A 26,574-nucleotide genomic window follows, 5' to 3' on the forward strand; every position below is an offset into this window, starting at 1 on the left:
CGTTGGTTATTTATGCGTCATATAACGTACACTTATTCAGCCTGTTGTTCACTGTTCTTTATTTATTTTAAATTTCCTTTCAAATGTCTATTCTTGGTGTTGGATTTTATCAAAAAAAATTCCCGAAAAACGCGATTTATACTCCAGTGCGACGTATAGATGTTTTTTTTCTTCTTTATTATGCATTTTCGGCCGGTGCGACGTATATTCCGGAGCGATTTATAATCCGAAAAATACGGTAATCTCGCTGATTTAAAAGCAGGGATTTTCCCAATAATGAACATTTACAGTCCAATTGCTTTTACAAGAGTCATGTAGCTGTCCCAGCTAATTGCACCACTTTTATTTTTGTAGCATCTGTGCATTGTTTGCCTACTCAGTGGCCTAGTGGGTAGAGTGTCCGCCCTGAGATCGGTAGGTCATGAGTTCAAATCCCGGCTGAGTAATACCGAAGATTATAAAAATGGGACCCATTACCTCCCTGCTTGGCACTCAGCATCAAGGTTTGGAATTGGGGGTTAAATCACCATAAATGATTCCCGGGCGCGGCCACTGCTGCTGCTTACTGCTCCCCTCACCCCCCATTGGGTGATCAAGGGTGATTGGTCGAATGCATAGAATAATTTCGCCACACCTAATGTGTGTGGGACAATCATTGGTACTTTAACTTTATTATTGCCATTTATTGGGCTAAGTTTACAAATTGCCTGCAATATGTGTTGCAGTTGAAAACAAAGAATAATCCTAAACTTGTACGGAAACAATGCCTCTTCAGGGTATAAGCTGCATTAATTCTTCCTTGAGCATTTCTATTGAAATCAGTAAAACACCTATTTAGTTTATGTGTAGTATTTCCCACTGGGGCGTTTAAGCTCTTACTATCCTTGTACTAACAGCTTTGTGGGGATTTTACTCATTAAGGCATTTCACTTGTCCCAGCAAGATTGATGTTGAGTAATGCGGCTGCAAAACCAGGCAAAACGCTCTGATAAAGCTGGTAGGAGTTGAATGAGGACACGTTAGATAAAGACACAGAAAGGAGGAGATTGTTGTGTTAAGATGTGAGAGGACCTGAGGCCTAAAAAGTCTTGTGATGGTCTGAAGTTTAGCGTTTAATTTAGGGAATTATATCCAAATTATGATCTTTGTCCACCAATTAGATATGAAGATGAGAGTGAATGCGAGAAAGTGCTGTGTAAAAACTGTTGAACACAAACATACTTCACAGATATGTCAATCATTTGAATGCATAAATGTGGAAATAGCTGAAACAAGTCGGACAAGACTTGTTATTTCTGACTATATTTCGAGACCAGTAAGCATTATCAAAACACAAGGACAGTTCTTTTTGCGTATGAACTAAAACGAACAATAAAACAAATGACAGAGGCCAAGTTCATGGTGATTAATTCACATGTCACACAGAGCAAACGCACGGCTTAAGAGGATTATGACAGAAAAATAAGCGATATCAGACCTTGGCTATAGAGACTGTTAAGCCTTATTGGTTTGTTGGTTTTACCCTTAAAATGGTATTTGCACACAATAAAAAAAGCTCAGAAGATAAATCACTGGTACATGACAGTAGTTAATGTTTGGGCGGATCATTGCCTTATTTAATGTCACTTTCCACACAAATCAATCAAGTTGCCTAAATAAACAAGCAACGCAGATGAACGCACAAATCAAAGTCAATGTTACGGTGTTCTTCATCATCTCAAAGACTGACGGTCCTGATAATTGACAATTTAGTCGAAAAATAAAAACGAGACAAAAATGTTGAAAGAGATCAAATCCTATCATATTTAATTACTTCTTTCAGCAGGTGGGACAAGTTATCCGACCGCAGTAGAATGTGGGAGAAAAGGGAACGGTATAAATCACAAGGGGGTCCAATCAGAACTACTGTCTTTGTAAGGTAAGGAGTTTGGACTTTTTACTTGGAAACAAGACTGTATTATAATGGTGCAACAATAAATGGTATTAATAATGACCACAGCAAAACTCTCGACGGTTAGTGCTAGCCCTTTGACTTAATTGATTACTGCACTTTAGACTGGTGCCAGATCATGAGCTTAAATGCTAATATGAAAACAGCAACGTATTTGCCCACTAAGAAACAACATACCCCACCCAATTAGGGCTGGGCGATAAATGGATATAAAACATATGGCAGGTTTGCCTCTGTGCGATATAGAAAATGACTATATCGTAATATTTGAGTATATGTTCTCACGCAGTTGCTTTTAGCTGCGGGCATTACACTACAGGCGTTTCTCACTCCTTCTCCTCTCTCCTTCTCACATACGTCCCATACTGTCGCGCGTGTAACGTCATACACCCTCACCAAGCAGAGAGGTAGCAGCATGGCTAACGCTAGCTGAGGCAGATGGTGCAAGCGGAGCGGTGCGAGTGACATTACAAGAGAGAGAAGGTGTGGAACTGATCACAAATGGAGGAAGAACAATTAATGCCCCAAAAAAACAGCAGGGGGTCCATCATCTGGCGGTGGTTTGGCTTCAAGCGGCAAGATATTCAGCAGACAACAGCAATATGCAAAGTATGCAGCAGAAGTGTTGCTACAAAAGGTAGCAGCACAACTAATTTGTTCTTTCATTTAAAAAGTCACCCGCGGGAGAATGAAGTGCTTGAAATTGTTTTGGATTTCCCTCTCTGCATGAAAGTTTCAAATGAGCATGTATTAATGCAGTATGAAGAAGAATGTTTTAATGTAGACACATAGAATCATCATACTGCTGTGATTATATGCATCAGGTGTTCATTCAAGGCTAAGGCAAAATATCGAGATATATCGTATATCGTAATATGGCATAAAAATATCGAGATATTAATAAAAGTCAATATCGTCCAATCTAAACTTATTCAAACACACTGCTATCTGAGCAACTCTGTTAAAACAGAATTATGATGCTCAATCTTTCCTCAGGAAAACAAACACAGGTGTTTTTACGGTGTGTTCAAGAACTGCTGAACAGAGTAAAACTCAACACGTCTGCCTGAAATATAAAAACGTATTTTCTTTTTTTTATTTAAATAATTCTCAAAGTGCTGCAGTATAACCAATAAGCTTAGCCATAAATACAGATAAAATACTAAGACTAAAACACTATCAACTAAGCATGAAAAACACAAGCTATGCAAAGAAATAGCTTTTCTAACACTATGAGTGAGGCATAAAAAACACAAGATGTGCAAAGTAATGGCTTTTCTAAAAGTGTGTATTTATTTCAGTTTTGTTTATAACACTTTTTTTTTGTCAAAAGCTTTCAGTGTTTTTTATAAGTGCTTTTTGAGCACTTTCAACAATAACACAATAATGATTAACGTGATAATTTTGGTCACAGTAACCGTGATGTCATATTCTCATATTGTTACATCCCTCCGGTATTGTTAGACACCTCAATACAATATGTCTTCTCCACCTGGAAGAAAGAGAAGATATTAGGGATGCACTGTCTGCAGGCTAACCATCCAGACTCTGTACCGAATTACTTTTACTGCTTGAGACGCTGGAGCAGGAGCAAGGCTGCTTACTCTACTGCTACTTTTGTTGTATACCATTGGCGAGCTTGTCTGCCAATTTAATAAAATACGTGTACAGCGCATTTTAAATAATGTCCTCGCAAACTGTTTAGTTACCGTATTTTTCGGACTATAAATCGCAGTCTTCTCCACAGTCCAGCCGGAGGTGAGATCCGGCCAAACCAGAAAAAAAATAAAAAAAAATTCTAGTTTGGCCAAGTCTCACCCCTGGCCAAACTACAAAAAAATAGCGACTTATAGACCGAAGAATACGGTAATTGCACAACCTCCATCCATCCATTTTCTACCGCTTATTCCCTTTTGGGGTTGCGGGGGGCGCTGGCGCCTATCTCAGCTACAATCGGGCGGAAGGCGGGGTACACCCTGGACAAGTCGCCACCTCATCGCAGTAATTGCACAACCTGACAAACCAAAAGACCATATTTGTCATTTTTCAAGCTACCACACAAAGAAAGACAGCTGTGTGAGATATATATATACGTTCTAGATTTATAACACTGGTTGTTGTATTTTAACAGGACAGTGGCCAGGATGCCAAATGTGTACCGCCAGTGTAGTTATACAAAATATAGAATACAACTAGTTTGTTTCTTAAAGACCTTTTTAGCCATATATTATTAAAATTTGACTAAATATCAGGTAAGATAATAAAAATACACAGTATGATTAGTGTAAAATGTACTTACTGATAGCGTGTTCTATATGTTAGTTATAGAACATGGTCTATAACTAACCAATGGTCTTTTTGTGAACGTAGTTTTTGAGATACCCTGAAAAAACCCTAAAAGTAGTTTCAAGGTATCTTCAAAGATGTGGTGTGCTTTATATTTCAGTCAACAAAATGTACTGTAATTTTAGTCGACTGATACCTGTATGTTCAGGAATCTAGTCGACTAAAACTAGACTAAAACTAAATCAATTTAGGTGATTAAATGTTGACAAACTAAAATACCTTTTCATCAAAAGACAGACTAAAACTAAATTCAAAACTGCTGACAAAATTAACACTGCCAAGTGCAAACAAAAAAAATTATTCCGCTCTCTCATTCAGCTCTTTGTGTTTTCGAAGCCTCCGTCCCCAGCGATGCTTTCTGTTTGAGAAATACCATGCTCAAGTGTGAGAAATACTATGCTCAAGTGTTTGGGCTCGAGCTTTTAAGTGTTACATTTGATGTTTTAAAGCCAAGGACCTTCACGGTGGAGTGGAGAAAAGGAGGCATGCAGATGGCAATCAAGAGACAACTTCACAAGCGCTCACACCTGGAGGGTAGACCCTGAACATATAAAATTGTGTTTTTTTTTCTTATTCATTAGTGGAGACTAACACAATGTGGTTCTCAGCAAGAATTATTTTTTGGTCTGATGACTTCTTGCTTTTATTATTTTCTGCTTTTTGATTGAAGGTTCCGTGTGCCTTCATACTTTTGTCGTTTTTGTTATTAGGTCAAACAGATGCACATGTTTAGCATAATAAAGTAAGTGGCTATTTGGTGTATCAAGTTTAACATTCTGTGTTGGCCCTGTGATGAGGTGGCGATCTGTCCAGGGTGTACGCGGCCTTCCGCCCGAATGCAGCTGAGATAGACCCCAGCAACCCCCGCGACCCCGAAAGGGAAAAGCGGCAAAAAATGGATGGAAGTTTAACATTGTAGTAGGTTATTTTCAGTTTTAGACTATGTGGAAATCATTAAATCATGATCTTTGTTGGTATTCTCCTCTATTACATGAAATAATTCCCTAAACTCAAGTGTTGATGCTAGTGTGTGTTAATTGGATCTCATTATGCTTGTTGATACCTGTTTTTGTGTATTTTCCCCATAAGTTCCAGAAATTTGAATTGCACGATTTTGAAGAAAAAAATCATTGCAATTTTTCTTTCCAAAATTCCGATTTGATTTGTAATTTTTTTATTTATTCCACGTAAATAAAACTAGGAAAATAACAAGTAAAGGAAGACATTTACTTTTAGACTTTCAATCAACATATTCTTGTCTCAAGGTGCCACACATTAGAACAATAGGCAATAATTTAGTTTGAAAAATACATGGCTTTATGCAGACAAACTCAGAGCAGTTGTCTGCATCAGGCTCTTAAGTTCAGAAAATGATAAAACTATACTGTACTGATAATGTAATCATTATATGTAATAATAATAATGCAAGTAACCATTTCAAAGGATATTATTTCTCAATACAGTAAAAATGTTTATCATTATACTGTAGAGGTAAATAACTGCTATCCTAAATAATTAAACAAATACATTCAACTTACTCACTTCAGTAAGCAAAAATTTAAATTAAATAAACACTGAACATCTTTAAGTGCTTTTTTTCACTGTTGGAAAAACAATGTCTTTTTTTTTTGTTTTGTTCCCCATCATGGCATTCTGGATCGTTCAGCCATGTTGATGGGCTCATATTGCCTATTCGGTTTGAAGCTGCAATATAACCACAACAGGACATTTGGTTTTGTAATCATATTTTTTTCCTACTAACTTTTGTTACTTTGCGGAACTTATAACTAGTGAGTCGTGAGGCTTCCTGTCTGTGTTTCCTGTGTATGTAAAGCTAGCAATCTTGCTCTCTGCCCAGCGAGACAATGATTGTGGAGGATTGAAAAGAGGGCTCACTGTCTTCAGTTAATTCTACTATTAAATAAAAGTGCTCAGGTGTGTGAGCGATGCTCAGAGTGAAACCTCTTTCTTCCTGTTTGAACCAACAGTTTTGATTTGTTAACATGTCTGTCACTCAAATGCCGGTATAGAGAAAAAAAAACACCTTTGCCCCTTGCAGTTATGTTATCGCACTAATTAAAACGTTGATGTCAATTCAATGTCTATTGATTGTGTGGCCCTAATACCTCTACCGGTAGAAGTCAAGTAAAGCACTTCATTTTGCCTTAGCTGTTTCAAGACAGGCTTCACGGTGGCAGAGGGGTTAGTGCGTCTGCCTCACAATACGAAGTTCCTACAGTCCTGGGTTCAAATCCAGGCTCGGATCTTTCTGTGTGGAGTTTGCATGTTCTCCCCATGAATGCGTGGGTTCCCTCCGGGTACTCCGGCTTCCTCCCACTTCCAAAAACATGCACCCGGGGAAAGGTTGATTGGCAACACTAAATTGGCCCTAGTGCGTGAATGTGAGTGTGAATGTTGTCTGTCTATCTGTGTTGGCCCTGCGATGAGGTGGCGACTTGTCCAGGGTGTACCCCGCCTTCCGCCCGATTGTAGCTGAGATAGGCGCCAGCGCCCCCCGCGACCCCAAAAGGGAATAAGCGGTAGGAAATGGATGGATGGATGGATGTTTCAAGACATCATTAACAATCATTTTTGTACAATCAACAGGATATAAAATTGTTTATGTTCACATTTTCATGTTCATGTCGCTGCTAGGTAAATGGTAATACACAAATTGCAACAGAGTAATGATGCAAGCACTAACACGTTTCCCAATTTCACAGTACCATATGGACCATAGCATAAATGAGTTAGCGAATGTTTTAATGAGCCCAGTTGAATGGTTGTTAAGTGGTACACCTACAGGCTCTACAATTGTCTACGCACTCCTCTATGTTCCGTGATGAGAGCGCCATATGATTTCACTTATCCACGGCCTTGGTCAGAGAGCTTTTAGACTGAGGATAGTGACAAACTAATAATCCCCTTTCCTGCAATTATCCCCCTGCCCCCGTCCTTATAATTATTTTCTTGCTCCTCAATCACTGCCCAGCTGTGGAGCCTTCTCATTCAATTTTGGTTGGTTTCGCAAGTTAACGCAAATGTTTTGTTTGTTTTTTTTTACACACATTAAGCCTTTGGTAACATAACTTGTCTATAAAAGAGAACCAAGAGAGGGAAAGGAGTGAAACAAAAAGGCATTGTATAAGTATCTTCATAAAAAGGCCCCTGTGTGTGTCTTCGCTGCTAACAACTGTTTCTAATATTACCGTAAAGTTGAGTATGAAGTCACAACATGCGCATGGGCTCGTGACCTACAGCATCATTACCAGACGTGGTGATGTAATCCACTCAGGGGGTTTTGTGGCAAAACTACTGAAGACCTCGTTGATTGTCTCTCTCCGGGGAAAACAGACGGAAAGAAAGGGGGATTCATGTGAAATAAAACGTTAATGACACTGTACTAGCGTTCATTCCGGGTCTATCACAACTCGGTCTGACACATGAAATGGTGGCTCCATCAAAGACCATGTAGATGTGGTCCTTAGCAGCACAATGAACACCTAATTGCTCCTGATGAGCCATCGGTGATTGAATATGAGCGCGACTGGGTGAATGAGGAAACGTTATAAAGTGCTTAAGTACCATTAAATACTATTAGTGTAAAAGGTGCAATACAAAAGCATCCCATTTATAATTTTACAACATCGACATGCGTGATCAACAAGGCAGACTATCTGATGGCAAATGGTAATGTTACGGGCCGGTATGATCTATTGTGCTAGCAGCTCACCTCATTTGACTGATTCATAGCTAATCGTCATTATTAAGGATTATTGATCGGCTGATGGGGAATCTGGGATGTAAGGGATTGGTTAGAGAGGATTACGTTGTTGTGGATGCAGGGACAAGGATGACAATGACAGAGCTGATAATAATGCCAAACAAATCATTACTGGGATAGAAAGAGCAGAGATTTAACAAGGATACGGTTTAGGGTTAAAATAAATATAGAGAGACCGTTAATGAGCAGAGTAGAGTAATGGAGCAAATGTTTAAAATTTTACTACAAGAGAAGGGTTGAGGGGACACTTTGTCACATTGGGTTGTAGTTCAAAAGGCCTTGATCCTAAGCAGTTTTATGTCTTACCCTGCTTCTTTCTAAGAGCATAACATTTACTTATTTAGAATTATTTATTTATATATTCATTTATTTTTTCATCTGTCTGGTCTTCTAAGCATAGATTTAGCCAGTTTTATGTTGATTTGTTGTTAGTGTTGTTTTAAAACAGTAACATTTAAAATCTGCAGAATGCTAGAATTTCTTTCTTGTCTTGAATTTAAAAGACAGAGCGTTTAAGTCATGGTTCTCAGACATCGCTAGCTTTGAGTACGATGTGGACTTTGTTAAAAACTCTCAAATTAAAATTGATCCAATTGAGAATACTTTTTTTTAAACACTCTATAGTAGCTCACAAAAGAAACCGTGTCCTACTTGGAAGTATGCTCACACAACTGCTGCATTTCTGCTCTAGGTGATAATCTTAAATTCCCCCTTTCAGTTTTTTGCTGATAGTGGAGTGAGACATCTATACTAGGCAGAGATGACGGGCTGATCAAACACAAGGTGGAGTGACTCGCGCAGATTAGCTCTCCTCTGGCTTTTCAAACAACACTGACAAATGCACACCCCTCCGCACTTTCGTTTGTCAGAGATCTATTCCTGCACTTAAAGCAGACACGTGCACTCAAACAGCTTATGCTACCTTTGTCACCTCCCACTCACTGGTTATCTCCAAGGACACAAAACCCACAAGATCCCCTACCCAATTTCCACGCATGCAGCCTAAATGGAGCTGTAAACAGGCATTAAGCCTGATGGGAAGGGGGACGGTAAAAAGAAAACATCAATGTGGGAGAGAAGAACCGGGAGGTAGGTTTCTACTTAATACTGCGACTTTTATATTTTCTTTACAACATACCTAAGTAGGCCTTTTTGGGAAGTTGTGCATTCTCCCGTGTTTGCATTTGATTGCTCCCCGTTCTTAGTCAATCAAAAAAGATAGAATGAGTCCTGTGTACTTTTATTTATTTATTTTTTTACATACACACACTCAGCGATCCCTGCTAGATTTAGAAATCTCTTGGTTGCTGGCCAAAGTATCAGAAATAATAATCCACAGCTCACAATACGTCATGTAACTTTTTTTATTTTTCAACCAGAGATTAGAGATTAACGCCTTTCACCGTTAATGCTATGACCTGTCTGATTTGTGTATCTGTAGTTTAGACTGGATGCAGGCCAGGAATGAGCCATGAACTTTACTGAGTAAATCAGTCAGAGGTGAAAATATATACAGTAGCCTGATACTTTAGCCATAGATATACTTAGATCTGAGTAGTCAGGAAATGTCAACAACAAAAGGTACCAAATTGGACATCACATGTTGTGACCAGTGGTCTTAGCCTTGTGTCCCACAGGACTCAACATCTATTGTTTAGAATGGACACATTTGACCTTAGATGCATCACACTAGCTACCCTAGGTAAAGTTCTGCAAAACCAACAGCAATTTTAATCAAGCAGACTAATGTCAGGTTCAAATATTGAACATGTTCACAACATATTTACACGCATCTGGGAATTTTTTTAATGGGATCTGCTTTGAAAGTGAACATGCATAGCAGAACTATCCGACAGAGCAACAAAGTTTGTCAAAAAAAAAAAACCTGAGTGACTTACAACCATATGAAGACATAGCATATTGACTTGCAGGGTTAATAATTGGTTTGGTAAATATGACCAACCGTCAAACATTTTACCTAATTCCAACCTTGTCAAGGCATCAGTTTCATATCACAATGCTGGCCTTGAATTTTGAGTAAGCTCACAATAACGTAAAGCAACACAACAGTGCTGTCAAATTAATGGTAAATGGTAAATGGGTTGTACTTGTAAAGTGCTTTTCTACCCCGTTTTAAGGAGCCCAAAGAGCTTTGACAGTATTTCCACATTCGCCCATTCCTACACACATTCACACACTGACGGCGGGATCTGCCATGCAAGGCGCTCACCAGGACCCATCATGAGCAAGGGTGAAGTGTCTTGCCCAAGGACACAACGGACGTGACTAGGATGGTAGAAGGTGGGTATTAAACCAGTAACCCTCAGATTGCTGGCACAGCTACTCTACCAACTTCGCCACACCGTCCCCCTTATACATTTTTAAATTCAGATTAATCGAACTTTTATTTTTGGATGAATTGCTATTAATCACAGTAAATGATTTGCTTTTTGTGCAACTTGAAACGGGGTCAATTTTATGCAGCTCCTGGTACACTCGGCTCCTTAAGATCGTTTTCTCTGATTCTTGGGTGCTCAGCCTCATATAATTTTATATGACGTTTATTATGTGTGTGGTAGAGGGGACATGGGTTTAGGGTTTGGGGGGTTAAGGGTGGGAGGCACTGGTTTTAATATGTTTTTGAATTAAAAGTATTTTGTGCTACATTTTATATGTAGGGAAAGTGTCATACAAATAAAGTTTGATTGATTGATTGATTGCATTATTTAAATTAATCTAAGAAAAAAAAACAATATCTTGATGGAAATGCAATTTTATTTTCAGAATATCTTACACAAACATATTTTAAATGTTTTACTTAAATGCTTGTCATTTATTTGTTCAAAACCCGGTAAAAGTATTATTTAAAGTCTGCTTGGGGTTGATTTTAAAAATGCGCCTAACTCATTTACATTGACCTGATCACTGACCGTATAGCATCCCACGGCATCTCTCATCTCCATAGTTAAAAGTATGTTGCTAGACAACTGACGGACATATTTTACAAGGCCAGATTTTTCTTTAAAAGACATACTTCCAATTCAGCCCACTTTGTCCCATTTACTTTGTCCTTTGTGCGAAACAATAAACAATCACATGATATGATGATAATAAGATGCCGGTTCAAACGACTTTAAAAGCAAAGGTGATGAAAACACTCAAATGCAAGGCAACTTTCCTCTGCAGCCCACATGCAAGACCTGAAGCATTCCTACATTGGCTAATAAGCGCACCGTGTGCCTCGTCATCCATTGACTTCTCCTCGCTCGGGCGGGAATTAACAGTTGGCTGTCTGTATGTCGGCTGCCCTCGGCCTGACCCAGTCAGCCGCAGAGAGAAAGGAGTGATTAACAGAACTGTAGGAGCAGGAGCCCACCTGCTCTGGCTCAATGGGAGCCCTCACACAGCGAGCTAGCAAGTCCCCCATGTACAAAGAAACACTTGCACTGACAACGATATATATGTACACGCGGAATAATGCTCAAAGGGACTTCACTGGCTCTTTCATCCTTACAGATAGAAAGAGGAAGGGGGCAGAGCTGTGATAAAGACCCCGACAACAGTCAAGGAGGGCAAAACGGGAGGGAGGGAGGGATGTAGGAAGGAAGGGAGGAGGAGCGTTTCCTGGAGAGACGGGGCAGGCAGGATATGCAGGAGGAGGAGGAGGAGGGGAAACACAGGGGTGGCTTGTTCCTAGCTGAGGTTGTGTCCTCACAGGGGGTCTGTAGATGATCACAATTGCACTGGTATGAACCTGCATAGACTCATTATGTCATATGTGCATACTGTACATCACTACATTCCATGAGTGTCTTCACGTTTTCTAAGAAGAGCCACATGATTGAATACGCTTTCTTAAACCGAGACATCCTGGAGGACTCTAAGGCATGTCCTATATGTAAGAGGATCGCACTCATTCTTTTTGTCAGTTCCCTTTCTATCCGCCCCCAAATCCATTTGAGTCTCCGCTGTAATATAGCTGCTATCATTTGATCTGGAAAGCACCAGAAACCTGCGGAAAAAGGTGGGAGTGCTCAGGTATGTGTGTATAGTTCAGGAAGTGTTATTTACATTTAAGGAGGCAGGGTGAAGGAAGGCTCCTAGCGGTGTGGGCCTGTCTGATGGAAATAGAGATAAGCAAGCATGAGGGACCATGTGAAGCGTAAGCAAGCGTGACATTAGGCCTTAAGTTGTGTTAAGTGGCTCTATTCATTCCCACTTCAGATTGAACACTTCCCCCATGTACCCTCGAAGGATTTGACCTTTAAACATAACCTCTCTTTGCCCTGGCTTCTCAACACATGTATGGTTACACCCATGGACCTTGAAAACCACACTATATATCATTTCACACACGCTTTCCGTCGCTTGCCCTATGACCTTGTCTGTAACAAACTCGCCTCCCTGTCAATACTGTTAATACCCCCATGTCAAATCTCCAAATGCCTCCCAAACCCCGTCTCAAGTTGCACAACCTTGCTTTCATGCACGTGTGGCGCTCTATTAATTCCAGTGGTGACAGGTCTTTGATGCCGCCACTGCTCCTTAATCCCGACACTGAGAGAAAGGGCGAGGGTGTAACACGTAATGGGAGGGGAGGGGTGGCTTCCAACTGGCTTTGACCCAGTCAAGCTCAAATTCAGGCTCAGCTTCAAGTTCACTGTTATACGTACCAAAGCTCTTTGCCTTTTGAGTCCCAATAAAGTGCACAGGAAAATGACTATTACTTTATAAAACAAAGAAAATATCATCTATTGTTGTCATATTAGTACCATTTATTGGAAACATATTCAACTAAACCAGTTCCTTATTCTTGTATTACATACAATTGTTTAGTCAATAGTACCAACTAATTCACAATACCTACATATTTAAATCCTTTGGTTTTCGCCCTCAAAATCTTCCTGTCTCTAGGGATTTCTTCCCTGAGCTTATAAACATTAACAAAAAGAACAAAAAATTTTTGAAGACAAAAATATTGCACTGATCATTCAAGTATTGCTCATATACTGACAATACCTTTGGGGGTGACGCCACCATTTTATGGATTGATCCGCCCTCTTACGTGTCGTGCACTGACTTTGACAATCCGGACACATCGGCAGTGGTTATATAGCTGTATATCTACTTGTTCATTTCCTGTTAATAGCTGCTTACTTTCTGCTGTTACATTGTTCCATCTTCACATCTTAAACTTTGCTAATCGATTTTTTTCTTAGTGGTGTTTAAAGACAGATTAGCAGTTATCTCAGCTATTTGCATGCCTGCTACTGGCCTACTCTTGTTGTGTAACATATTTTGCCTTGACATCTGGTAATAATGTTACTGGATAATGATATTTAAGATACAATTAAATGAAGCGTATTTACTGTAATAGTGGGGATTATTATTAATTCATTAGAGCGGCTACACACTGTGTATAGAAACACGTACTGTAATTAGCTGTGAGCTGCTTGTGAGTAAGAGGGGATTGGCGTTTATGATCAGCATTGAAGGGCAATGGCGATCACGTACGTTTTCACAGAAGTCGGCCAATCGATCAACATATCCCTAAACTTAACTTTTCGGGGAGCCCAATTTTCCCAATGCCTTTACAATCATAATTTTTTATAGTCTTCTATAGAGTGGGTATTTGTTTTGGTCTATATCTTTAGTCAGAATTTTATATTTTGGAAATAATAGCCCTGTTATGCAAAACACAATGCGCACTGCAGAAGATGCTGGCTTTCAAGAGGATATATCCATTCGAAGCTATGCAATACCTTAACATTTTTACCCCACCAAATGTGTAATAGTCATAAATAAAGTCACAAGAGACATAACTTAAATCGGAAGCCGTATGTTCTCATTAGTCAGAAAACTTAGTCAAATTTCCTCGATCTGACAAGAGTGCTCAGATTTTTTTTACGATCTACTGGAATCTAGTTGGTTGCTCCAGTACCACACTGTGAACTGAACTTGTACTTAGGGCTGATTTATCTCAGAACCCGGATTTGGTCAGCAGACTGCCGGTTGACTTTTAGTTAGAAAACAACAACCAACTAGGAAAGGCAATTAATTTGCAGATACGGTTGATACACGGGAGATAGAAGACATCTGTCATCAATTCCAAATTGGTATTATTTTTCAGAACACTGCAAGCCAAAACAAGATGTCATAATCAAGTTCTGCTTCTGCACTTTGACAATTTTAGATGATTCTAACCTGCGCCAACTGGTTCTGTTTTCATCACAAACTAATTGTGAGTTGGCAAGGTTATACACAAAACACTTAACTAATTTTCACAAAAAATGCAGAGTAGTAAGCGTGAAGCCATTAAATGTTGGTGCAGAGCCAGGATTTTTGTTTTTGCTTGAATGTTGTTAAAATGACCAAGCTTTTTAAAAAAAAATATCTCAATTTCTCAGTGTATAGTTGATGACAAAAAATATTGCTTAATAGGGATAGTCAGTCCATCAGAATGTGGTTTAAAGCCTTTCCAATCCTAGAGTTTACTTGCATAAATACAGTGGCACCAAAATTTACGAGCACAGAGCTTGAAACTCAAAACACTCGTATCTTAAATTAGCCCCCTGAAATTAGTTCAACACATTTTAATCCGTGCTTGGCCCTCCCAAAACAGCACTTTCAACATGCCTTTTAAAATTAAAAAAAGTATGTTTCAAAAAATAAATATTGATTAAAAAACATTAAAATAGCCTAAACTACAAACAACTAAAATCATTTTAGGTAATAATGTAATATTTTTCAGCATTTACCTGAGAGCAGACGTGTAGCTGTCTCCTAAGGGCCGCTTCTTTGTGGTGCAACAATATGAACTAGGAAATCAATGTTTATGTTGCACACAAACATATTTGAGTGAACGGAGAGGTCAGGAAATTACAAAAAGCAAGATGCACAGTATGTCTGTGTATCAAATGTTAATGCTCAACCGTCTAGTTTGTTGAGTCAGAACTAGACAGGACAAACTAAAACACGTTCAACATAGCATGTGCAGCTTATCAATATTTTCACAAATACATGTTGCTTGTTTGGACGCTGGCTGCGGCAGAGCTGACACACCGGTTAGGCGGCTAACCGGTTGGACAAATTTTTAATGTCTCTCTGATTCCGTCGTCTGCTTCTTCTCCTTTGCACTAATTTTCTTAGTTCCGGTGGTTGGAGGGCAGGAGTGTGTCGTGAGTGTAGCTAACATGTGCATGTCAGCTGTTTAATCAAACCTTGTGTTTGTTTTTTGTGTAAACAAAGCCGGAACATGTAACAATTTATTAACCGGATAGTGCTCAAACGGCACAGCTCTATGAAAAATACCCCTTCAACCGACAGCTAAATTGAAATTACAATCGTAACATAAAGCATGGCAAAAAGCGGAGAAACAGCTCGTATCTCAAAATACTCGTAGGTCTAGGTACCACTGTATCACCTTTCCTGTTACAGTCTGCATACAGAGAAACCAGCTTCAGCAGATGGGCCTGTGGTGGAAAAAAAAAGCTTCCTGCAGTTCCAGCCAAAGGGTCACAATTTTATGTTCAAGTTATACAGACTGTTTTGGACAGGCAGATGTATGTGATCTGGTCTGATTCTACTGCAAGGTAAAAAATCAGTATGGTATGTGATTAGTTTCTCATGGGCTGTTCAGTTTTAGCATGGCCTGTCTTGATGAGATGGAAGAATTACAGTAACTCTGAATTCTTCTACAAAGGCTGCAAAACCTTACGTCCAGGGAGACATCATTGACATGTGTTTGCCATTTAGCTATCACAGAGGGGAAGATTTATGACAACCTCCCCAACTTCTCATCAGAAACTTATTTTTTATTCCACTTTGTTAGAGTCTATCTTCAGGGAGGGAGGCGTTTGCTTCCCTCTGCCAGGTGGTGCCTGAATGTGTCCATATGAGTATGCGTGCATACATGAGTGATGAGGTATTTGGCAATCTGAGAGCAGGTTTAATAATAACCGATATATCCCTGGATGCTTTCAGGGCTCGTTCCAGCTGGGAGCGGTCTGTCATGCCTCCCGACCCCATGTGAAAGGAAAAAAAAAGGGAGACATAAGTTGGGAGAAATGATGGAGAGGGAGGACTGATCAGGAGAACTTGAAAATACAAAAAAATAAGGGAGGGGACGTGTGAGCTGACATATGCCTGGCATCAGCTCACCTTGCATGCTCTTTGGACATAGGCCTTTTTTCCGAACCAACTCTGGCCTGACAAATGCAAACACGAATCCCCTCGAAGCCCCAGTCTGACACTTTTTCACTTGTACGTGTGCATATTTTTCTATTTCACAGTCCTCTGGTTTCACACAGAGATGAATCCAGTTGTCTATGCCAGCTTTCTACTCGCTGAGATACTGAGGCGTTTCACACAGTGAAGCTGGCTGCGTGTGTGTCAGGGAGCCTCAGTGGCTTGAGACGCCTGGGGACGCAGGACCCCTCGCACACAGCCGAGAGGAGCATATAGAACATAGTACACATTGGCACAATCGGGCCCTGACATGATTACACGTCCAGCTAAAAGGAAGCAGCAGAACAGCGTGGGCTCCAACAGTGCCTCTTTGACAGATTTAAGCAAATAGCAGCAAACAAGCGATTATTTTTGGCAGGCCCGGCTGCGGTCCATTCCAAGAACTCGGGAATGTCCAATGGGAACGGAGGGAGATGAAATCACATAAACAGATGTGATTAAAGTCAATATCATATGTGCCATTACTCATACAGACGATGCACTCCTTCAGTCATTCACAAAAACATGCAGACACTCTCTGCTCTTTGGCAGCCATGCTCTCATTTGGTCTTCCAATTATACCAATTTATTGCCAGTTAAATGCAATGTGCAGGAATATTAAATACTATGGGGCCTGACAGATGGCAACATCTAAAAAGTGGGAGTGGACTGGCTGAAACGCGGTACAGTAAGTATGTGCGTGACCTGTTGCGGGAAAAAAAACACACAAAAAAAAACGCGGCGACTGATCAGGTAAGAATTCATCATGTTCATACGCGTTTGTTCAAATATGTAACATGAAACAGTGTGGAGAGGAAGCGGGATCAGTGTGGGATCTGCAGCTGACATAGTCGAGTTGACCCACTATAAGTGGATTTGTAATCCCAGAGTGGATTTAAACTGTGTTTACTCTCATGGCCGTTGTGTGTGCTTATTTGAGTCTGCCGGCACAGCTGCTTCTGTTTCCCCTCTGTCACTAACTCTGCTGTCCATATTGCTTTTCGATCACATGCCACTAATTATATAGCGGGCTTCAGCGCAGCTTCCTTTTCTGAATGTGATGGAATTATTGTTGTCATGCAGCAGTGGGAACAGTTATTTTTGTGTTGTACTTTCTTTTTTTCTTATTTTTATGGGGAGGTCTATGACAACACTGTAGCGTTGCACAAACACTGCATTACAACACACACAAAAACAGGGTGTTCTGGCCAGGCTCTGGAGAGGCTAAGCTGCTTTGGGACTGAGGAGAGCTTTGATAATGTCACCGGTCGATTAATCGGCCATTACCGTCGCAGGCCGGGCCAGAGAGTCTACCGCTAATATGGCTCTGACACAAGCATGCGGTTTAGTCGGAGTTTGTGGGGGTTACAGCCAGATCAGGCTACCGCTAAAGCCAAAAGCGGCATGACCTGAAAATGTTTGGCTGAGGCGAGAGTCAACTGAGGTAAATCAAATCAGGTCGGACTGATATACAGGAGTTAACTGCAGGGTACACATGGAGTTGCAGGTGAGATACTCACTACTCTGAAACTGTCAAATTAGGTCAAACAGATTAAACACTTTTACATTAACAACATTTCGAAAATAACACTGTATTGCACATGAGTCTAACTCAAGGCTCGGGTGTCCACATCATTTTATGGTGCCTGTAAAAGCCTGGAAATAATATACGTCAATGAGCCGTTTCCTCTTTCTTGAGTTAAAGGGGAACATTATCTCCAGACCTATGTAGGCGTCAATATATACCTTGATGTTGCAGAAAAAAGACCATATATTTTTTTAACCGATTTCTAAACTCTAAATGGGTGAATTTTGACAAATTAAACGCCGTTCTATTATTTACTCACAGAGCAGTGACGTCACAGCCTGACATCACCTAGGTAGTCAATCAGCTATTTTCTCAAACACATTACAAACATCGAGTCTAATCAGCTCTGTTTTTTTCTGTTATTTCGACTGTTTTCCGTACCTTGGAGACATCATGCCTCGTCGGTGTGTTGTCGGAGGGTGTAACAACACGATCAGGGACGGATTCAAGTTGATTTACGTTAAGTGTGCATCAATTAGCACGGCATGCTAATCGATGCTAACATGCTATTTGGGCTAGCTGTATGTACATTTGTAGCTATATTTGCATCCAGCCTTTGCCTCCACCCATATTTAATGCCTTACAAACACTTGCCAATCGACGGATTTAAGTTGCTCCGGTGTCACAAGATGCGAAAGTCGTAATCGTTTGGTCTGCACATTTTACCGGCGATGCTAAGGCAGACATGGCACAGAGATGTATGGATATCCTGCGAATGCATTTCCAATGATAAAGTCAATCACAAAGGTGAGTTTTGTTGATGTTATTGACTTATGTGCTAATCAGACATATTTGGCCACGGCATGACTGCCAGCTAATCGATGCTAACATGCTATTTAGGCTAGCTGTATGTACATTTGTAGCTATATTTGCATTCAGCCTTTCTCTCCACCCACATTTAATGCCAAACAAACACTTACCAACAGACGGATTTAAGTTGCTCCAGTGTCACAAGATGCGAAAGTCCCGATCGTTTGGTCTGCACATTTTACCGGCGATGCTAAGGCAGACAATCGCCGAGTAGCGTCAATAGCTATTCGCTTAATAGCTTCAGTTTCTTCTTCAATTTCGTTTTCGTTATCTGCCTCCATACTCCAACCATCTGTTTCAATACATACATAATCTGTTGGATCGCTTAAGCCGCTGAAATCAGAGTCTGAATCCGAGCTAATGTCCCTATATCTTGCTGTGCTATCCGCCATGTTGGCATCACTAAATGACATCACAGGAAAATGGACGATGGATTTTAAGATAGCGAAAATCAGGCACTTTAAAGTCTTTTTTCGGGATATTCCATGATGGGTAAAATTTAGAAAAAAACTTCGAAAAATAAAATAAGCCACTGGGAACTGATTTTTATTGGTTTTAACCCTTCTGAAATTGTGATAATGTTCCCCTTTAAAGGGACCAAAGACAAATTCTGTCTTTTCTGACCTATAAATGTTACAATGTTGGATATTTCTGTTAAACAATGCCAAAGTGTCAAATCATAAGGTTCATGCATTTAGACATGAGCTTGCGCACAGTGTTGGATGACTCTTTTCGCTGGGTTTTGCAAGTAGAAGCACTTATTTAGAGGGGAAGGAGCTTCAGGCTATGAGGACACAAAAAAGGTAGGATAAACTATCACTTCATATAATCTTAGCATGTGCATAATAACACCGACGTGCGCCATGCAGTGACATTTTTACGCACTCCCTAAACCAATCGGAAACTGTGCAGGTGGATCTAATCTTGTGACCGGGTGAACCTATGTAATGTTTATGAAGTATATTTTCGACAGTGTCTGGAAAAAAAAATCGCCCAGACGAATTCAAGATACAGTATATATTTAAACAGTATATATTTTCAAAAGAGCAATTATCATACTTTTGGAGAGGGTAGGCATGGTTTCATTTGCAATATGGGAATGCTTCCAGAATTTAACTGCTTCACAGACTCAATGAACGGGTTAAAAATGTGACTGTGGAGCAAAATGTACACCAAAGCATATTCAATACATATCAAGAACAGCGATTCTCTAAACTGTGGTACTGAAGTATGGGGCTCTATCTAGTGCATTGGTTCTTAACCTGGGCTCGATCGAACCCTAGGGGTTCGGGGAGTCGGCCTCAGGTGTTGACGGAGCCTTCGCCGCAACTTCTCTCTATCAGCGTATTATGGATACCCCCAAACAATGTTCCCTCTAATTTTCCATCTGATTTGCAGGCGTGTAATTTGTTGTGAATTTAGGCTCTGTGTTGGTTTTGTTCTTTGAACAAGGTGAGGTTCATGCAAGGTTGATTTTGTGCACCAGTAAAAAAAACAAAAAACTTTTATCTGGAATTTGAAAAAATGTTTTGTTTTTTGCTAAAGAAGGGTTCGGTGAATCTGCATATGAAATTGGTGGGGTTCGGTATCTCCAATAAGGTTAAGAACCACTGATCTAGAGTATGCCAAAGAATCACTTGATTTAATTGCAGTGTTTTATTTTCCTATATTGAAACCCAGTGTTACTGTTCAAACTGTGTGTGCTGTTACAGTTGCCGAAAATATTACATAGACTTGTTAAATAAAACCTCTGCCATGTTTTTAATTAATACTTCAGCCTGAGTTTGAGATTTACTGATTTATACCACAGAGAAGTGTTTTAAATGCCGATTGAGTTGTATTTCAATCTTGACAGAAAAAACATGTAATGCATTCAAATGCAGTTCAGTTCCTAACTTTATATTTTAAACAACAAGCTTTTTCAAAGTGTTTTTTTTTTTAGTAATTGAAAGCCTTTTCACATCGAATTTTACATTAGTTGTAACATATGCTTGTCACTTTGACATCTGTAGTAAACAACGATAATTATCAAATGAAAAGTAAATTGCGTAATAATCAGTCCCTCCAGGATTTTCCAGGCTTTTTCGTGATTGTTGCCAGATCTTTTTGCAACATTTTTTAAAAGGTTGTGGCAAAATCGCAGGGCCACATTTAAATGGTTAGACAGTTGCGTCATGGTTGAGTGCTGCTAGGGTTAGTTTGGTGACTACACAAAATGTGCTGGGAAACTGCGGTGATTTGGCAAATTTGTGAGGTCACGCACGATTTGTGGGGATGGCTGAATTTGATAGCATGAACTGGCTCGATCGCAACATCCCGAAATCCTGGACGGGCTGAATAACATGATTTTCAAAATGGAGGAGGCTGATTTCAATACCGGTAATTTGAAATCGCATAAAGGGAAGAAGATTAAGCGCTATTCCGTAGGATTTAAGGTCCAAGCTTACATCACACAAATTTTTTTACTGCAGGCCTTTGGTAAGTGCCGGAATGAGAAGAGGTTTTAAAATAATTAGCGCATGCTTACTTTTACTGCATGCCTTTGGTAAGCGCAGGAGTGAGAAGAGGTTTTAAATTAATTAGCGCCCCGGCAGCAATTCAAGGAAACACGGTATTAATAAAAGGCCATATCGCCCAGCCCTAAATGCAATATGCTTCAAACAACTGTATCTTCATTATGTGGCTGACATTGTAAACACAGCTAAGGCGATCATTTCAGCGCACACTTGAAAAGGACTAAATCTGGAATGTTTCCATGCATAAATAAGGATCTGTCACTAAAGCCAGCATTTTAGGATGAAGGTACAGCATTAAAAAAAAAAAAAAACACGTAAGATTCTTCACCACAGACCAGTGTGGAGATCTGCATGGACTGACGTCAATGATCCTAAATGCAGGGGTAAAACCTTTCATTTTGGCTTGGTAATTGGGCTTGTGAATCAGAAAAAAGACAGGTGCGGTGGAAAACAGGTTGAAATGACGTCTTGTGTATGAATATAATTCTGGAGGATAATATTTATTCAAACGCACAACGCTATAAAGACTTAAACCTTGGGTGTCTAAACTTCTTCCACCATACTAAAACGTCAAAAGCATGCAGGGTCCATTTTGATATTTTGCTAAAAAATGCTAAAAACAGACAGAAATGTAAAGACAAACTTTGTGTAATAGGTAGCAAAGTATTATTATTATTACAGGGTTTCCCCCAAATTGCCAATATACACGTGGCGATGGGGGTATTTTCTCTTCTTAAAAGCTGCCACTGTCCCCTTAAAATTTGCACATTGTACATTCTGTAGCTCGCCATCCGTAGGTATACCTCCGATATATTAAAAACGTGCTTACACTTCACAGGTGGCAGAAATGCTGCCTCCTCTCCAGACAATCCCCTGCGTCTTGCCTCCATCATTGCAACATCCTGTTTTGGTGACCAGAGCCTTTTTTCATTGCATTACCAGTAAACACTGCACAAATAATAGGCTACATATAGCATTTCCATTCATACAATATATTGCCTAAATTTGTTTCACATAAAAATAAAATAAAACTCTCATTTAAGGTGTGGAGGCTTCTATTTTGCAATGGCAGGGCGCCACCATCAAATAGATATAGGGAAAACCCTGTATTAGTCATTAGTATCACAGTTTCAACGTTATCTCATTGCACAGCATCTTGTTGCTCTTCTTCATTACATTTTTACTGATATTTTTTGTTAGATTTTATTTCGACAACATGTTTCTAGGCATTTGCTGTTAACGGACCTGAGGCCACACTTTGAACAAACCTGATCTAGAAGTTCATTTAAATTCTGGGATGTAAGGTTTATGGATACATTTCCTTGATTGAATAATGGAAATCTAATTATCCATCTATCCATTTCCTACCGCTTGTCCCTTTTAGGGTCATGGGGGGTGCTGGAGCCCATCTTAGCTGCATTAGGACGGAAGGCGGGGTACACCCTGGACAAGTCGCCACCTCTTTAAAGGGCCAACACAGATAGACAGACAACATTCACACACTAGGGTCAATTTAGTGTTGTCAATCAACCTATCCCCAGGTTCATGTTTTTGGCGGTAGGAGGAAGCCGGAGTACCCGGAGGGAACCCACTCAGTCACGGGGAGATCATGCAAACTCCACACAGAAAGATCCCGAGCCTGGGATTGAACCCAGGATTACTCAGGACCTTCGTATGGGGTGGCACATGCACTAACCCCTGTTCCACCGTGCTGCCCGGAAATCTAATCAATTGGTTTTTATTATTATTTTTAATGGAATGGGAGAATCTTTTTTTTTTTTCTTTAAATTTTTTCTTTAATTTTTAACTGTGGAAGAAGAAATAGAGCTGCATCAAACGATCATTTCTTGAATCAATCGATATATTGATTATTTTTGGGATTAATCAATTAATCTTTAGATTTTTTTTTTTGGTAACAAATTGTAGTGTAGTGGTGCAACATACACCTACAATTTTCTTGTAAGAATTTTTGTATTATTTGTAACGCATGTTTGGTTCAGGGACACACAGGAAAGTGAGCGCTGAAACCATCTGTATCTGTATGTAAATTGTATAATTTTGTATTGTGTATGACCATATGATCTAAAAAAAAAAGAAGAAAAAAAAAGTAAATTTGTCTAAGGTCAGACAACGAGAATGTGGGCTCCCGTGGATGTGATAAAAAAAAAGATAGCGTGTGCTTTGTATTACCTGGCCGTGGAGGGAAGACTACGGAAAACAGCGAATGCTTTTGGACTGGCAAAGCAGATTCTATCAGTTATTGTCTGCGGACTCAATGTCGAATGGACAATGAAGGTGAAGGCAAAAGTGTGTGGATCTAGATATCTGACCAGATATCTAGATCCCTAGATTGATTGACGTAAAATGTTTTTTATAATATTGTTTACTTTCACGTGTCCATTAAATATTTGATTAATTTATGATGGCACAGGTGTGATTCACTACAATAGGGCCCACAGCTCACCGGATTCCAGTTTATTGAAATACCACAAGACTGGATATTATTCAGATAAGTAACATTTAAGAACTTGCACACCAAGCTACACTGGAAGTGACTACGACGTGCGCATTTTCCGTGCATGCATACTAGGTTGCGTTGCGTCGGCGGACTATGGGGGAGGTGGTTTTAAACGACCATTGTGTGTGTGCGGACAAGGATATGGTTAGGTGGGATTTACCCTAGATAACCTTAGTGCAGAATGGGCCTAAGTAGTGCTTAGCTTCTTCAAGGCAATGAATTCAAATTAATTCTACTTCTTCGACAAAATTGTTTTCTTGTTTCTTTCAGGATAAATGAATGGATTTTTTGCTGTGTTTGTTTGAACGAGGACAAAAAATGAGCAAATCAAATAACATATTCGGTGAAAGGTCCTGGTCGGTAGTTGTATTTCAAATATTGTACGTGATAAAAGTTCTGACAAGTATTTAGTCCTGCAGGAGATGATACATAATAAAAAAATACGAGCAGGGAAAATATGAAATAAACATCTCCAGAGTGCTGGCAGTTGAGTTTGTATTTTGGCGAACCACGGTTATTTCAGTCACAAACACATACAATTACATTGATTTACACCATTCTTTTTGAAGCGAGTCGTATATAAAAAAAAAAATGAGTCAAACATATCGGAGTTGAGATCAAACAGTCAGAGATGAGTTGTGGTTGCTGGCAGCCGCCCTTGCTGGGTGCCACCCACATGGGCTCTCAGGCAAAACATTTACTGACCCCTTGCCAACACCTCTACATGTGTGGCAATATGCGTGTGTGAATGACAGTGTACACGTTTATCGGCCCCCTGCTGCCACCTCTGGGGAGGAGCTGAGTGAGTGCTGAGTGACACACGCTGCTCAGTTTCTTAACAGCAAGAGAGAAGAGGCAGCCAAACCGCAACCTCGCTCACTGCCTGTAATTACGGAGACACGTTGAAGTCACTTACCCTGTGTGAGTGTGTGTTCTTGTATTTCTACCCTTCTTGAGACATCAACAAAGAAAAGCACCTTCCATATGAGGACCGATGAACAAGTTAGGACCGAAATCATGGTCCAAAAACGGAAAGCCATTGCATCTAAAAAAGAGCCAAATACTACAGTCCGTAAACATTGCTCCAAAGTCAGGATTTTTTAAGTTAAAGTACCAATGATTGTCACACACACACAAAGTGTGGCGAAATTCTTTGTTGATTTAATGTGCATACAAAAGTAAACATAGACAGGTGAAAAGGCAGCAATATATGATAAAACAAGACGGCAGCTAAAGAAGGACTTTCCCATTCATCTCCGAATAAACCCGCCAGGTGTACAGCTGATTTTACCACTTTCGGTGCTGACGCAAGACAACCCGTATCCCATATGTGACCATAGGATGAACAAAAACACTATGGTACTAAGACTATGGTGGCCAATAACAGTTTCTACAGATGGGTTGCTCAATGTGCAGCACAGGGGCCATCTGTGGTCCGTGACTCCTTTGTCATCGGCCTTAAGCAGATTACAATATATATATATATATATATATATATATATATATATATATATATATATATATATATATATATATATATATATATATATATATATATATATATATATATATCCATCCATCCCATCCATCATCTTCCACTTATCCGAGGTCGGGTCACGGGGGCAGCAGCCTAAGCAGGGAAGCCCAGACTTCCCTCTCCCCAGCCACTTCGTCTAGCTCTTCCCGGGGGATCCCGACGCGTTCCCAGGCCGGCCGGGAGACATAGTCTTCGCAACGTGTGGTGGGTCTTCCCTGTGGCCTCCTACCGGTTGGATGCGCCCTAAACACCTCCCCACGGAGGCGTTCGGGTGGCATCCTGACCAGATGCCCGAGCCACCTCATCTGGCTCCTCTCGATGTGGAGGAGCAGTGGCTTTACTTTGAGTTCCTCCCGGATGGCAGAGCTTCTCACCCTATCTCTAAGGGAGAGCCCCGCCACACGACGGTGGAAACTCATTTCGGCCGCTTGTACCGGTGATCTTATCCTTTCGGTCATGACCCAAAGCTCATGACCATAGGTGAGGATGGGAACGTATGTGTATATATATATATATATATATATATATATATATATATATATATCCATCCATTTTCTACCGCTTATTCCCTTTCGGGGTCGCGGGGGGCGCTGGCGCCTATCTCAGCTACAATCGGGCGGAAGGCGGGGTACACCCTGGACAAGTCGCCACCTCATCGCAGGGCCAACACAGACAGACAGACAACATTCACACTCACATTCACACACTAGGGCCAATTTAGTGTTGCCAATCAACCTATCCCCAGGTGCATGTCTTTGGAGGTGGGAGGAAGCCGGAGTACCCGGAGGGAACCCACGCATTCACGGGGAGAACATGCAAACTCCACACAGAAAGATCCCGAGCCTGGATTTGAACCCAGGACTGCAGGACCTTCGTATTGTGAGGCAGACGCACTAACCCCTCTTCCACCGTGAAGCCATATATATATATATATATATATATATATATATATATATATATTTATAATTTGCCCCCCGGGTGGTGAAATCTATCAAAATTTGGGACATTTGCACCCCTGGTGGTGAAATCTATCAAAACTTGGGACATTTGCACCCCTGGTGGTGAAATCTATCAAAAATAGGGTGGTCCCAAAAAGAAGGGATTTTTCAAATTGACTGTGTGTCGGTTTTAAAAGAGCTCTCCCTTTGGTCAGCATATGAAATAACAAGTGCGTCTAAAAATCTTAAGTGCTCCCCTTTTGGCCAACATATGTAATAACAAGTGTAAGAAATTGAAATTGACTAAAATTTACTAAAATTTATAAAAATAAATAAATATGTATATAGAGACATACTGTA

The 26,574-nt window shown here is 40.2% G+C and overlaps 1 protein-coding gene across 11 annotated transcripts in view; it reads right to left on the reverse strand.

Annotated features, from left to right (window-relative positions):
- Positions 1–26,574, reverse strand: part of LOC133558893 (nuclear factor 1 X-type-like) — a 266,583-nt gene that overhangs the window by 79,786 nt on the left and 160,223 nt on the right. The window contains exon 3 of one of the 11 annotated variants that reach the window (XM_061910114.1): positions 4,241–15,553. The exons of the other annotated variants lie outside the window; for them this stretch is intronic. Within the exon in view, the coding sequence (XP_061766098.1) occupies positions 15,513–15,553 (41 nt within the window). The 3' untranslated portion in view covers positions 4,241–15,512. Of the gene's footprint in view, positions 1–4,240; positions 15,554–26,574 lie in introns of those variants that run through there. 11 annotated transcript variants of the gene reach the window in all.

The sequence above is a fragment of the Nerophis ophidion genome, linkage group LG01, assembly GCF_033978795.1.
Source record: "Nerophis ophidion isolate RoL-2023_Sa linkage group LG01, RoL_Noph_v1.0, whole genome shotgun sequence".
Taxonomy (NCBI): domain Eukaryota; kingdom Metazoa; phylum Chordata; class Actinopteri; order Syngnathiformes; family Syngnathidae; genus Nerophis; species Nerophis ophidion.